Below are 16,754 nucleotides of genomic sequence, written 5' to 3'. Positions count from 1 at the left end.
TCTGCATACCTTAATTGGTGGAGAATAGCTAGTCTTTGCATAAACAAACAAAATCGGTTTCATCACACAACAAAACTCAGGTTCATTTGAACCACAAGAAACAGAAATGGCTGTACACGTTCACGAATATACAGGAGAACAGATGTAGGTTAGAAACAAAACACAGTATGTCAATACATACAACTAAGTACAGTTTGCGTAGTTCAGCACAGTTACCATCTCAAAAATGAAACATTTCAGTACATGAGGCCATATGATGCAGTCATGGATTCATTAAAAAGCTAAAAGCAACCCATTACTTCTAGGGATCATTTAATGTTCAAGAACGGGATTTGGTCTGGGAAAATGTTTGTTGGAGGCAGAATATGTTTCCAAAATAAGCAAAAACATTTTTTCTTCTTTTCATCCATCATGTGCACTGAACATAATATTCTGGGGGTAAAACCTTCAGGACAATTCCTCCTCATCCACACGCTGTCGGAACCAAAAGGACCAATGAGTGAGTGAATGAGTTGGGTTTAACGCCGCTTTTAACATCAACAGTTATATCACGGCGTGTCAGCTTAATGTGGGAGGAAAGCCCGAAGTGATGCAGGTCTCAGACGTTTACCACTTTGGTGAAACCCATGAGCATGGGTATGGTGCTGACAAACCTAGAAACATAATTGGGGCGAACCGGGATTCAAACCCACAATAATAGGTTTCTGGGGTGGCCAAGGGACGCAACTCTGCACAGCGAATCGCGGCACCTAAGAAGACTTGGCCCCCCGTGCCCCCAAAGGACAATGAACACCCTGGGGGCAGTGTTGGACTATGGTGGGGAGCATCTCAACTTAAGTTTCATTTCATCCAGCACTTCTTTCACACACCGTATTCACTGTATTTAGAGCCCCCCTCCAATAACTGTCCCCCTAATCAACAACTTGGCCAATCTGTAAGTATTCTATATGAGTGCCCTGTACTAGCTATAAATGAACATAACAGTCTGTATTTTCTTGTTTAAATTACAGACTTGTTGTACTTAAAACTCAGCAGTTTAGGTAAGCATGACTGTCTAGTAAATATTTTCAAAAAAGTTTTAGTTTCATAGACATTTGAAATAAGTTAACATGTCGATTATGGTTTTGATAAGCACCCTCTTTGTCAAATTTCTGGTCAGGCTTGCTGACTTGATGCTCATGATATTAATCACTGGATTGTCTGGTCCAGACTCGTTTATTTACAGACCGCCGTCATATAGCTGGAATATTGATGAGTGCGGCGTTAAACAACAAACCAATCTTTGTCAAATTTCTAGGTTCCCAGGGCGCTTATTATGGTGAATATGGTAGGTCCAAAGTATAAACCCCATTACCGGTGTACCTGTCACGATATGGCTTGAAGACTGCTGAAAGTGTTGTCAGAAAAAACTCAATATCAGGAGCAATAACACGTGGCTGCATGACTGAAATATGACATGTTTAAAGATGCACAGAAATATGAATAGACACACAGTGCAATAATTCATGACATTTGTTAATAAAATTCTGACAATTTAATGATAATACATGTCATTCGTTGAAAGAAATGCGCTTGTTAAAGTATGTACAAACATTCCAAGATATATACAATTTACAGTAAGAAGCAGTATCTCCCATCATGGCTGTACACAATAAAATCATGAGTTTGTACTGCACGCACAAGCCTTACACTGCACCTATAGAGAACCCTCATCTCGTATTATCACTCAAGTGGAGGATTTCATATTAAACATTACCTTTTTAATTTATCATTTTTCAGCACATACTTTTCTTAGAACATTAAGTTGTAACAAAATGTCTAAACAAATGGAGACCCTTACAAATATTTAACAGTGACATTCAATACCACTTACAAGCTTAATGTAAGCGAACCAAACATGAAGGTCAAACATGATATCCATTAGAAATCTAAATGACAAACTTCATCAAATGTTTTGCATAAAAAAATCCTTTTGACTTTTATTACAAATTACAAATGTATTACAAAATGTAAATTGAACAATTTATCACACAAATGGCAGCAAGAGACACAAGTACAGCAGAGTTGGTTCCAAACCATGTATATATTTACTCTACAAATTCAGTGAGAAAATACATCTCATTGAATAAGCTGAAGTTAGTATTTTTATTGAAAGCTCATGGCCTTAAGTAAATAATAAACATTAAATAGCAATAGACAATCTGTAACAACTGCATGATTAGGAAGAAGTGACCCTCTCCGTGTACTACCGCATGCACAACTACCTATAGATGTAACCTCCTTCGTATTAATGAACCACCATATGTAGCAGGAGGGTGATCTCGCCTGTTACTCTCAGTACGAGAGTTCTCAAGTTCTATCAGTAGCAATAACAGCCATCTACCTACACAGCAGTTACTGTAATCAATACACTGGTTTAAAGATAAAGTTTAATATCAAACAGGTGAGCTTCAATACATCTTTTTCAAAACTAATATCTATAGATTTAGTAAATTGAATGAAAAATGTCCAATGCACATTTGAAAACTGCAAGTATTAACGGTGTCTCCACGTGGGAAATTCTCATACTTTTCTCGTCTTGGGTCTCCATGTTAAACTTGGTTTACATGTTTTTTGACAAAATACAGGTCTGATACATATGATAATATCTTCTAAAACTATATCAGCTATTTATTCCAGAAACAAAGAAAATGATTTTTCTTAAATTCAGAATTGATGCAATTACTTAACTGAACCTGTTTGACAACATGTAGCTAAAAAAAACAAATACGGTAGATGTTTTCCCCAACCTCCCAAAACATTTTTTTAAAACAGAAAGTCTGTCAAAAAGAAACAACTACAAATATATCCCAGTTTGACACTTGTCTCAAGGAAGACATGAAAGTCTATGGTAGTTTTCCACACGTTTAAATCTTGATTAATTACTCCATCTCCTGACACGCAAACACCAAGCACACACACCAATGACTTGATGTTGGTGTAAAAGGGACATGCACCAAGAAGACATGTTGTGAAACACAAGTTATTACTTTACAATATATCTCTGCCAAAAAATGCATATAGCTTCCAAATTATGCTTTATATAATTGAATTTAAAAAAAAAGATTATATGTAAATTCCATTTACATCTCGAGAGACCCAGATGACACAAACATGAAAACAATCAATTCTTCATTTCTGCTGACATAAGCAAATAAATGTGTAAATAACGCTAGTGGGATGTGAACAAATTTGAAATAAATAACATAAAAATACAACTACAACTTGCATGTAAACAACAGGAATCAAAACACGATGGAATGGTAAAGCTGCTACTAACACAATATTTGGTTTTCGTTATCATAGGGGTCATCTCAAAAAAATTTAAAATATTGAAAAGATATGCATGGAAATTTCTAGTTGATATGAAAAAAATGAACCAAAAAAACAACAGCACTTGTATAATTGTAGCATGTTGAACATAGTCTGTAAGGTGGCAAGTTTTACTGTATACCGGGGTCATGAATTCAAGTACTGTAGACATGTGATAATACTTTCCAAATTGGTTGGTTTCAATATCACTACAAGAATATTCTATTCATGTATCAATGGCAAACTGTTGTATGAAGCATCCATTCTTGATCTCTATATGAACACAATTAAAAAGCCTGAAAAACTTGAGACGACCCCTGTGTGCGGATATGTTCAAATAAGCGAACTGGTCAATATGATTGGTCACAAAAACTGATGTCATATTGTATTGATATTACTCATGAAATTTGGTCAAAAGTGGCATACACTGAAATATGATGTTAAATGTCAATTCTGATTATTGTAATTGAATGATTGGTATGTATATGTATTAATACTTCAAAAAATGAAAGTAAAAAAGTAAAGTAGCTTATGAGGGCAACACTGGAAATCTATAAATCTCTACATGCAATTGTAAAATTGCAATACATTAACGAAAGATTTCCATATATTTTACAATCTTTGCACCCTCACCCTCTGCCAAAAATTGCATACTGTCCAACATAAACAAAGAAATAAACAAAATCAACAATTTTATGCATGGTCCTACTTTAAAATATACATTAGATATCTTCAGATACTTGTTATCATACAAGTGTACATCTCCCTATCTGCCTCACAGCTGAATCGCAGGGCGGGACTACGGTCAACTGATAACCTTTGCATGTCATTCTAGTCATTGAAAAACATCTTTTTTTGTTGCTCAAATATTATAATGTTTAGAAGATAAACATACTGTCTTTTCATTGGAGAGCGAGGTTACCTGTAGATCAAACCAATCTAAATTGAATTTGGAACCAAACGCAAGGCTGGGGTGGTTATTATTTGAAACCTCTGAATGACCAATCAGAATTTAGTGTTTCCAAAATTCATGGTACAATTATCACTCAATCATTGATAATTATATTATCTTCAAGTAGATCTAGACTGGTGAGTTTCCCAGACCATGGAGCGTAGTCCCCCATTAATATCAAGGCACATTCACCAAATAATCTTAGTGCCACTTAGATTGCTGGAATTAGTTAGATGGAATGAGGACATGATGGTAGTAGTTAGTCACTTGTGTCGTAGGAGTCTCCAGCAGGTGCTTGCCAAATGATGACTACTGTAGAACATTGATGATGCTTTAGTGTTTTTAATAATAGTAAATACTTTTAAATGGTGCTAAATATTGATAGAAATTGTAAATATCATTAAAAACTTCTCAATGAGCTAGCTGCTTCTGACTTCGGCTGATACAGTTGCCAGGATCTATGTTAGCAGATGGTGCATGGCGCTTGGGGCTCCTCATGCCATGGAAGACCTGGAGAAGCCTGATGAGGAGCCAGCTATCTGGAAAAACAAATATGTGTCATCATTAGTACATTCCACTCCACACAGTCTCAGTCAACTAATCTGACATTGTAACTCTCAAACAATATCACAACTAAATGCATAGCAGTCTCACTGAGTTTCATTCAACACAGTGAGCTAAGGCGCCAAGTTTCTTTTTGAGTTACCTCCCTTAGATGTGCCAGGATTTGCTGATCATGGTTCAAATACAAGATTCACCCCAACTGATCCTTGGTCTTTCCACACAATAACCAACATCATGCATTTCTCCAAAGTGGTACACTTTTATGACCTGTCTCACCCTGTCTCACCCTACACTAAAGTGACATGCTTTAGCCCAGCTGACATAGTGGTCCAAGTAGCATCCAGCCAACCAACTCCCTCACTGAACACAAATTAGATACTGATTAAAATAGCACACTTCAGAATGGCAACAATAAATTAATGTCAGTGTCTGTATAAGATTTTTCAAAACAAACAACTGACTTGTCAGTGCTGCAGTGTCAGCTCTGAAATACTGAAACTCCCGACAGCCTTGAACTGTGTGAACCCTTCAGCATTACCTGGATAACACTGTGACCCTTCCGAAAATTATATTCAAATGATTTAGATGTTTCACTATCAAAATATTTAAGATAAAAATTTGTTCACAACTCCAGATTGATAGAAGCAAGGCAAAGGTTTGAAGTCTTTATCAAACAGCCAAGCTTGTTCAAACAATATGGACAAAACAAGAAAAAAACGGCATTTATTGTTGTCTTTGAGCAACAAAAAACGACATGATCAAGTCATGGCACAGAATATTTCAAGTGGCCTCCTATCTCCGAAAAGAAAGGCATCCATCTCTCCAGCAAAAAGACATTTGGGCTCTTGCGTATGTTTCCTCAATTAACTTTTAATTTATTATCTTTGAGATTAATCCTGTCGATTGGGATTCCAATGTATGCAAATTAAATGCATCGTCTCTTTGAAATGTACAGCCTTCGACCTTTTTTTCAGAATTTTCTCCACTCGATTGAATTGCGTTTTCCAATCTGATGGTGTCGGTTATGGAACAAGCCACGCTTATACTAGTACCCGCATGTTCAGTTTATTTCATCTTGGAGATATTTAATGGACAATTACCCACCTCTCCTTCTTCAGCCTAGTCAATAAAGCCGGGCTGGTTGACTTACACCTACACCGGTCTCCCCCCAGAGCACATCCGCGACAAATCCTCGTCTCAACGAGACGCAATGTATCATCGCTAACAATAGACTGGTGATCACTGCCACATGGTCCCAGTGCTTCCTTTTACAAGAAATTGTCGGCGATTGAAAAGCCAGTCCTAATGCATCTCTCCTATGGCTTAATGGTCTTTGATTAATGCTGTATTGAAGGAGAGAGCTGCCTTCTCCTTGTGTGGATAACAAGCCACAAACAGAGTCGCCCGCAATATTTTCGACATCAACCTCAGATTTTTACCCCCAAACGAGACCATATTTATTACTTTGGGGATTTCGCTAAGGCAAAAGGGAACACGGACAAAACAATCGTGAACAATATCTGTGAATATACCACAACCAACTTAGGGGCGTCCCATTCTCTTTCCTAGTATCCCACCATCTGCTTCATTAAGTTTTTTTCTCAATCTGTCAAACGAAAAAGAATTCACCATCGAACTGCATTGAAGGATGAGGAACCTTAATTTGTACGCTTCATTTTTACAGCACCCACATATCCCGCATCCCAAGATTAACAAACGACACTGGCGGCCGAGTCGAACAATTACTGGCTTCGCGCCCTGCTTGTTACAAACATGGCTACCCCCACTGCCCACCTCGCGAGAGGACCATCTTTCAAAGTGTGGACCCGTGACTTCTATTCTCATTTAATATCAAGTCAAAAGCGACCGGGCAAACAGCGGGAAGGGGATGTAAATTGTATTGTTGTTTCACAATTCATAATATAGCTTAATCGTGGAAAGAAACGCTTGCTCGCAGACTCGTCAATTTATGTTTGCTCTTTCAAATGATCCTCTTGACACCCTGAATCACATCTAACTGGACTGAAGAAATTAATCATGTCAGCGGACTCACGTTTATTGTTCATTTTGATTTGAGAAAATCGTCTTCTTCATTGGATCACAAAGTGCAATATGTCCGGTGATTTCAATGAAAGACATGTTGATCTTGCTCAATGAGTCATTCACAATCAGATCAGTTAAGGACATGATTGTGTTGTACACCATGACCACTGTTATTGTATAAAGTCACACAAGAGGAGCTAGGCAAATATGGGATTTAGCCTCTAGGTGGATATGGCCACACCAATAATTATTCATACCAATAGAAAATGCCACCGTGAGAAATGGGGTGTTGTTTACAATAGTATAGAAATTGAGGGACGATTGGGTCATAAACATCATAAGCTGAATTTCCGTGACAAAGCTGTTTCAATGTGGGAAGAAATATTTAGAACACTTAACTTTAATGAAACAACTATTACAGGGTGGCTGTCGCTGTGGTTGACGTATCCTCTTTTCATTCAATGTTTAATATCAGATTCTCTTTCATGTCATCACTGGTGCAATAGAACAGTTATCTTAGATAAAGGATTCAAGAAAAAAAAAAAAAAAACCAACAGTTTTTTTTTTTTTTACTGAAATGATTACTCAAAGTTTGGATTTAATATGAATAAAAAGGATGACCGGATGAAGGTTACAGCAACAAAACATATCTTGGGCCCAAACATACCAAGGGCCTTGGGCCTGAGATGAGCTGAACCCGGACATGCCACAATACTACACAGTTTGATAGGCACTACTGTGTTGACTCCACAGTAGGTTGCGGTGCCAGCCTTAGAGTGAGTGAGTATGGTTTTACGCCGCTTTTAGCAATATTCCAGCAATATCCAAGCGGGGGACACCAGAAATGAGCTTCACACATTGTACCCATGTCGGGAAACGAGCCCGGGTCTTCGGCGTGACGAGCGAACGCTTTAACCACTGGGCTACCCGACCGCCCCCCAGCCTTAGAGAAAGTTTGTGTAGAGAGCAGATCTGACCAGCCTGAGAGAGGCCACTACAAACGTGAACTCGAATATACATGCCAGTGAAAGAAACACTTGATACTTAATGACACATATCAAAAAACTATTGGAAGTGAATTCTCATAATAAAGGGCGGGATGTGCCTCCCGATACGTCATGCTGATGATTTCATATAAAGAACATATTTTATGCCTGGTGTGTTGGATGAAGTGGGAGCCATGTTGACAGTTGACCCTACCCCCTTCTCCCACAGATAATTTGAACAAACAAAGATGGGTGGGTGAATCACGGGAATGGAGTAATGTCCTGTATAAAGACAAACAGGGTCCAGAAAACAAAGTGTTTCTCTATAAGGACAGTATTTGCATGTGCTATACTGTATTGAGGTGTGATAATGGTTAAACAGGAGAATACACATGTTGTGTACATGTGCTATACTGTATTGAGGTGTGATAATGGTTAAACCGGAGAATACACACGTTGTGTACATGTGCTATACTGTATTGAGAAAGGAGTTGGTTACACAGGAGAATACACACGCTATGTACATGTGCTATACTGTATTGAGGTGTGATAATGGTTAAACAGGAGAATACACACGCTATGTACATGTGCTATACTGTATTGAGGTGTGATAATGGTTACACAGGAGAATACACACGCTATGTACATGTGCTATACTGTATTGAGGTGTGATAATGGTTAAACAGGAGAATACACACGTTATGTACATGTGCTGTACTGTATTGAGGTGAGATAATGGTTAAACAGGAGACTACACACGTTATGTACATGTGCTGTACTGTATTGAGGTGAGATAATGGTTAAACAGGAGAATACACACGTTGTGTACATGTGCTATACTGTATTGAGGTGAGATAATGGTTAAACAGGAGAATACACACGTTGTGTACATGTGCTATACTGTATTGAGGTGAGATAATGGTTAAACAGGAGAATACACACGTTATGTACATGTGCTGTACTGTATTGAGGTGAGATAATGGTTAAACAGGAGAATACACACGTTGTGTACATGTGCTATACTGTATTGAGGTGAGATAATGGTTAAACAGGAGAATACACACGCTATGTACATGTGCTGTACTGTATTGAGGTGAGATAATGGTTAAACAGGAGAATACACACGTTATGTACATGTGCTGTACTGTATTGAGGTGAGATAATGGTTAAACAGGAGACTACACACGTTATGTACATGTGCTGTACTGTATTGAGGTGAGATAATGGTTAAACAGGAGAATACACACGTTATGTACATGTGCTGTACTGTATTGAGGTGTGATAATGGTTAAACAGGAGAATACACACGTTGTGTACATGTGCTATACTGTATTGAGGTGAGATAATGGTTAAACAGGAGAATACACACGTTGTGTACATGTGCTATACTGTATTGAGGTGTGATAATGGTTAAACAGGAGAATACACACGTTGTGTACATGTGCTATACTGTATTGAGGTGAGATAATGGTTAAACAGGAGAATACACACGTTGTGTACATGTGCTATACTGTATTGAGGTGAGATAATGGTTAAACAGGAGAATACACACGTTGTGTACATGTGCTATACTGTATTGAGGTGAGATAATGGTTAAACAGGAGAATACACACGTTGTGTACATGTGCTATACTGTATTGAGGTGAGATAATGGTTAAACAGGAGAATACACACGTTGTGTACATGTGCTATACTGTATTGAGGTGAGATAATGGTTAAACAGGAGAATACACATGGCATGTATGTGCTATGCTGTTTTGAGAGATGAGTTGGTTACACAGGAGAATACACACGCTATGTACATGTGCTATACTGTATTGAGGTGTGATAATGGTTAAACATGAGAATACACACGTTATGTACATGTGCTATACTGTATTGAGGTGTGATAATGGTTAAACAGGAGAATACACACGTTATGTACATGTGCTGTACTGTATTGAGGTGAGATAATGGTTAAACAGGAGACTACACACGTTATGTACATGTGCTGTACTGTATTGAGATGAGATAATGGTTAAACAGGAGACTACACACGTTTTGTACATGTGCTGTACTGTATTGAGGTGTGATAATGGTTAAACAGGAGAATACACACGTTATGTACATGTGCTGTACTGTATTGAGATGAGATAATGGTTAAACAGGAGAATACACACGTTATGTACATGTGCTGTACTGTATTGAGAGAGGAGTTCGTTACACAGGAGAATACACATGTTATGTACATGTGCTGTACTGTATTGAGAGAGGAGTTGGTCTACTTACACAGGAGACTACACACGTTATGTACATGTGCTATACTGTATTGAGAGAGGAGTTGGTCTACTTACACAGGAGACTACACACGTTATGTACATGTGCTATACTGTATTGAGAAAGGAGTTGGTCTACTTATACAGGAGACTACACACGTTATGTACATGTGCTATACTGTATTGAGAAAGGAGTTGGTCTACTTATACAGGAGACTATACACGTTATGTACATGTGCTATACTGTATTGAGAGAGGAGATGGTCTACTTACACAGGAGACTACACACGTTATGTACATGTGCTATACTGTATTGAGAGAGGAGATGGTCTACTTACACAGGAGACTACACACGTTATGTACATGTGCTGTACTGTATTGAGAGAGGAGTTGGTCTACTTACACAGGAGACTACACACGTTATGTACATGTGCTATACTGTATTGAGCGATGCTTTTGATGAGGCGCTGGTTGTATCTTCTTGGTCACTGGGGCTCAGCTTCTTCTCAAACTCCATGGCATCTTCCTCGGCTTTCTCTTTCAACGCCATCTGGTATGCAATCTCAAAGGCTTCCCCCAAAGTCAGGATTATCTCCCCTGCCAATTCCTGAAACGTAAAAAAATATGTTTACAGATATATATAAGTTTTCGTCTTCAAAGATTGCAAACTGTAAATAATAAAAGACATTTCTGAGGTAACAATCTTGATTTTTCAAAGTTGAGTCAGCATATCTTGATTTTTAAGAGTTGAGTCAACATATCTTGATGTTAAAGAGTTGAGTCAACATATCTTGATGTTAAAGAGTTGAGTCAACATATCTTGATGTTAAAGAGTTGAGTCAACATATCTTGATGTTAAAGAGTTGAGTCAACATATCTTGCTGTTTAAGAGTTGGGTCAACATATCTTGATGTTTAAGAGTTCAGTCAACATGTCTTGATGTTTAAGAGTTGGGTCTACATATCTTGATGTTTAAGAGTTGGGTCTACATATCTTGATGTTTAAGAGTTGAGTCAACATATCTTGATGATTAAGAGTTGAGTCAACATATCTTGATGTTTAAGACTTGAGTTTACATATCTTGATGTTTAAGAGTTGAGTCAACATATCTTGATGAGTCAACATATCTTGATGTTTAAGTGAGTGAATGAGTATGGTTTTACACCGCTTTTAGCAATATTCCTGCAATATCATGGTGGGGGACACCAGAAATAGGCTTCACACATTGTACCCATGTCAGGAATTGAACCCGGGTTTTCGGTGTGACAAGAGAATGCTTCAACCACTAGGCTACCCGACCGCCCCCTTGATGTTTAAGAGTTGAGTCAACATATCTTGAAGTTTAAGAATTAAACTTGGAAGGATGAAAGAAGAAAGTTTGTAATATTAGAATCTCCACTGATTTCATGGAAGACAAATCTCTGAGCACATCAAACAGTAATACATCCACACAATCTAATCCTTGTGACCTGAACTGCACGACTGTCCGTTGATCAGCACCTCAAACTAAATGCCACAGACAGTTTATTAAACTCTTTCAGTATTGTAGTTTTCAACGCAATTCCCCTATCTCATGAGTGATGGCACAACACAATGTATTCCTAACATAACTGTATTTCGCCTCCAAAGATAACTTTTCAATATAAATTTGCCTACCCCAAAGGCATATCCGCCATTGGAAATATTCCATTTGTTCGCATGGATGGGCATGAGAAGATTACAATTTGATCCGAGAAAGAAGTTTTCAAATAAACTACCCCAGAGTGCAGTAGCATCCGAAGACGTGATCACACCTCACTTTTCACATATTCCCATGATAAATTATGAGAATGCAGTAGCAGCCAAACCACATGCCATCAGTCAAGTCAAAAATAATTAAGAGGTGACCTGGCCAGAAAAGTGATTGACAAAATTTTCCGGTGCAGTGAACGGACTGATTTCCAACCTTCTACTGGAGACAGTGCTAGTATGCCTGGGTGAGCATTTCTACGAATCCAGACATGAGGTCCATTATGGTTGCCCCCTTTTGGAAAACAGCTACGGGCCACGTTTAATTAATTCCCTCGTACACGGACAAAACCACAGTTTTAAAAGCCTAGAGGTCAAGAGATCTATTGACAACGGAAAGGTGACAATAGCATCAACAATACCCATCCAGACAGATGCTCGCACCCATAACAACAACTACTTGAAGATTAAAAATAGAGGAAGCGTGGACATGAATGCAGCCTCTGTTGGCAGACAAGCAAAGCCTGAAGTGACCAGCGAGAAGGGGTCAGCAATTAGTGCAACAAAGACCCCAATGTCGATGACACTTTTTGACTGGCTACAATAGTGCTTCGAAATTCCAAGAGTCAAAACTCAGAGGTAAGACAAAGACTTGAGTGGTGGTGTTGAAAACAAGCTGATGTCCACAACTCGGAACACTCCTGCGTCCTGTTTCTCATGTCACAGACCACAGCAGACATCTTGGGAGGACAGGGAGAATTTAGGGGTTTCTTCAAAACCGGAGAAACAGGTGCATTTATTTTCTTGTGGAACATTTATTTCTTTGTTCGGAGTTGGAGGGTTATTTTGAAACAAAGTGGATAATTTAGGACTTCCCCAATGACACACAAGGACTGGAGACTATCTAGCTAACATTGTCACTTCCTTTTATCATTATGATAGAAAATTTTCATTTTTTTGTCGGTTATTACAATTAACAGTAAATCTGACTATATTTGAGTTGTCACAAAAATACCAACAACTACCACATATATTAAAGTGAGTGAGTGAGTATGGTTTTACTCTGCTTTTAGCAATATTCCAGCAATATCACGGCGGGGGACACCAGAAATGGGCTTCACAGGTTGTGCCTTGTTGGGAATCTAACCCGGGTCTTCGGCGTGACGAGCGAGCGCTTTAACCACGAGGCTACCCGACCGCCCTGCCACATATATAAAAAAAACAAAAACAACATACATGTGATATGAGCACTGATCATACAATCAACAGTGGTTACAAAGCTCTCTTTTGGTCTCTTCAGGCAAAACTTGTAGAACGAGAGGATATCAACTACAAAAAGTCACCATCCGGCTGATAAAAGAGGACCTTAATATTATGTCACCCAGATCTTAATTGCGAAAAGATGATTTTTGGTTTTTATTTTTCTTATTTTGTTGTTAATCCCTGTTTATATATGATGCACAACAAACAAAATACATCAGCACTGAATAACCAGGGTATTGTTTCACTTAGCTATCATCATACAGATTAAATTAAAACTTTGTTTACAAACTGACAAATCTATCACAATTCACTCTATCAACTTCATTGTCAGACACCATAATCTTCTCTTAACACTGATGAATAATGCAAAACGATAGCCAACATCAAAGATCTCTTTTTCTTCTAAGCTTAGAGGGAACATTTGTAATAATCATCTGATGAAAATCCAGAAATAATAATGAGAAGAATGGACAAAAAACACCACCTAATCTGGGCCCATTAACATATTAATACACAAATTCAGAACAATTCTCACGACAACACATTGTCCCATCTCCAACAATCTGTTATCATTATGCGACTCCAGCATTAGGAGTTAGGATGAACTGACTTCATGAACAATCCCCTGTCAGTACCGACCGAGTTGCTGTCACTGTAAAGTCCTCACAATCAGGCTACAATCATATGGAAATATGAAATAAAAGTCATGTGGACAGACAAAAATAAGCCTTGCGATTTAATAACTGAGAGTACAAACCACAATTTTGGTTATCGCTGTGTCATAATAGCTTATTGTTGTGGTTGACAATGTACAGCCACTGCAACGACACTGTCGGCAAAAGTACGGGGCAGGGCGACACTTGATCAAATTTTTCAAATGAGGATCTCTGGTCTGAGCCAAAACACACAAATAGAATTAAAATAAAAATAAATTTATTTGTCTTTCCTCTGTGCTCTAGTTTTGATGAGAAAACTTCAAACAAAAATAAAAATTGATGAACAGGGCCTAAAAAAATAATTAATGGTGTGGTTCTGATCACTTTAAATTTTATATGGAGGGACGGTAGACCTTGATATTTTTTTAAAATCCAGAACTCTGTTTGAGAACTACTCCAAGAATGACTACCGACAATTATTGAAAAGGAAATTCTTTTCAGTAAATATCAGCTTCCACGGTGATATAGTCATCAAATCAGCTGTTTCAATCAGAGGTGGTTATTGTGATTTGATACCTGATTCACAAATCCTAATAAAATCATCTTAAAACATTATGGTACAATAAACCTTTGGGTTGGTCACCTTAAATAAAAGATTAATAGGGTAATAAAGCAACAGTTCAGAATCCATTACTGAAAAAAAAATAACTTAAGAGAGCAAATCCTTCGGCAAAAGAAGTGAAAACAGTTTCTTGTTACTAAACACAATTACATTCTGAACCAGCTTAGCGTTCACATTTTCTTCACACCCAGATCAACTTATATATACATGTAAAACACAATAAAAATATTGACCGACACAAATGTTATTTTTATTCCACAAATGTGCGCCTCGCCATAGTTGAGGGGCAATGGGATCTCAGGTACGCCTTAATCCTAATCAACTTTACCTATATTCCGGGATACAATACCAGGCTCTGGTCACAATACAGCGGAGACACGATAGTCATAAAGGGCTGGTCCCCACATAAATGTAAGGGATTATGGGTAATACAGAATGATGTCAAAATATGATTCACCCTTAAATTTTGACAATTCTCATTCATTCAATTTGAGATGTGTGATATTTGCTGGTGATTGGGATAGGGGTGATTCAACGATAAGATATGCAGTTTTTTATTACGTCTAAAGCTCATATGATCTAAATTTGAAATTCAATCTTTAGGTGGGATAATGAGTTCTTTGACAGCTTAATATTAACAGGTGTTCAAGATAAAGCTGTTTGGATTTTCAACCTTCATAAAAAATAGTTTTATTTTCATTTTGTTTAGCTAAAACTGTTGAATAATAAAACAACCATCACAAGTTCATTTTTCTGGGCATCTGAAACTTTCTAAAATGAAAAAAGAAGAGAAAATGACAAAAGCAGTTATAGTAATAAACACGACTGAAATATTTTTAGATAAAAAATTAATATTTTGTTGTAGAAGCAATATATAGAAGATTCATAAAATTTTAATGAGGAAAAGGAACTTTTGAGGATTAGACGTAAAAAGAGGTGGAAATGGCAGTTTTATTGTGATGTGATGGCTTCTTGCTTGTTAAACAAGCTATGAAAATGCCAGTCTAAGGTCAAAACTTAACTTCACATTAACAGCTGGGGCTCTCTCGATGGCAGAGTATTTTAAGAATTTACAGAACCCAACAATCTAGCATGTATACCAAGACAAACTGTTGTTAGTGAATTATAATGTCAATTTAATATGACAGGGCCTATGATAAATGTCTCAGAATACATTGTCTTTGATGACACATATGGGTAATAAAAATGATTTATATTACATGAACAAGTATGAATACAGATGTAAAACAATGTTGGCTGAAAATGTGTATGAATTTAGAAACAGGTATTTAACGATATTTCTTATTTCTTTTTAGTGCGTGATGAAATTAGCAAAGTCAAAGTAACTGCTTACCGTTTTTGATGTAATAAGCGCCCAGGGCACTCTCAAAATTAGAAATAGGGGGCTCTTATGAGAATATTATTTTGGTGAAAAAAGACAGAGTTGAAAGATAAATTTCGTGGTTTAGGGTGACAGCCTGAAATGTTTATGTACGACAGATATTTTTTTCCAGAATTTAATTGCCCATAATTAAGGGTGCGGCATATAACACACAAGTGTGTATTATACGCGAATAAATAGGTCTTGTGTACATTGATCAATCGGAAGGGGTGCTAATTGGTATTGTTCACCAGCCAATATATCAGCAAATATCGCTGTGAGCGCTTATTAGAGCGGGGCGCTTATTACGTTGAATACAGTAATATTTAAACAGTACGACAGATATAATGCTAACAAAGGGCCATTGTTATAATGAGTGAGTTAGTGAGTGAGTGAGTGAGTGAGTGAGTGAGTGAGTTGGGTTTAACGTCACTTTTAACAGTATTACAGTTATATCTCGGCGTGTCAGCTTAATGTGGGAGGAAAGCTCGAAGTGATGCAGGTCTCAGACGTTTACCACTTCGGTGAAACCCACGAGCACGGGTATGGTGCTGACAAACCTAGAAACATAATCGGGGCGAACCGGGATTCAAACCAACAATCATGGGTTTCTGGCGTGCACAGCGAATCACTGCGCCTTAGACGACTGGGCCACCCGTGCTCCCCCCCCCACCTTGTTATAATGATCGAGTTTATCAAATACATAATCATGTGTTCGTATTGAACAGTTTTCAGTTATCTCATGCAAGTCAGCTTCTTGTGCAAGGAGTGAGTGAGTGAGTATGGTTTTACGCCTCTTTTAGCAATATTCCAGCAATATCACGGCGGGAGACACCAGAAATGGGCTTCACACATTGTACCCATGTTCTTGTGCAAGGAAGTGAAGCGGTCGAAGATGTGTACCACTTTGTTGTTTGTTTGTTTGTTGTTTAAGTTGCACTCAGCATTATTCA

General features: G+C 37.8%; 1 protein-coding gene across 7 annotated transcripts in view; it reads right to left on the bottom strand.

Moving 5' to 3' along the window:
• Positions 1–3,344: 3,344 nt before the first annotated feature.
• The window catches only part of LOC139462188 (ankyrin repeat and SAM domain-containing protein 1A-like), a 195,586-nt gene continuing 182,176 nt past the window's right edge, over positions 3,345–16,754 (bottom strand). For all 7 annotated transcript variants that reach the window (XM_071243744.1, XM_071243747.1, XM_071243743.1 and 4 more), the window contains 2 exons: positions 10,555–10,758; positions 3,345–4,842 (listed from right to left, as the gene is read on the bottom strand). In XM_071243744.1, the coding sequence (XP_071099845.1) occupies positions 10,585–10,758 (174 nt within the window). In that variant the 3' untranslated portion in view covers positions 3,345–4,842; positions 10,555–10,584. The remainder of the gene's footprint in view (positions 4,843–10,554; positions 10,759–16,754) is intronic.

The sequence above is a fragment of the Haliotis cracherodii genome, unplaced genomic scaffold (assembly GCF_022045235.1).
Source record: "Haliotis cracherodii isolate W230 unplaced genomic scaffold, xgHalCrac1.p SCAF_15, whole genome shotgun sequence".
Taxonomy (NCBI): Eukaryota; Metazoa; Mollusca; class Gastropoda; order Lepetellida; family Haliotidae; genus Haliotis; species Haliotis cracherodii.
This window is presented reverse-complemented; position numbering and strand designations above follow the sequence as displayed.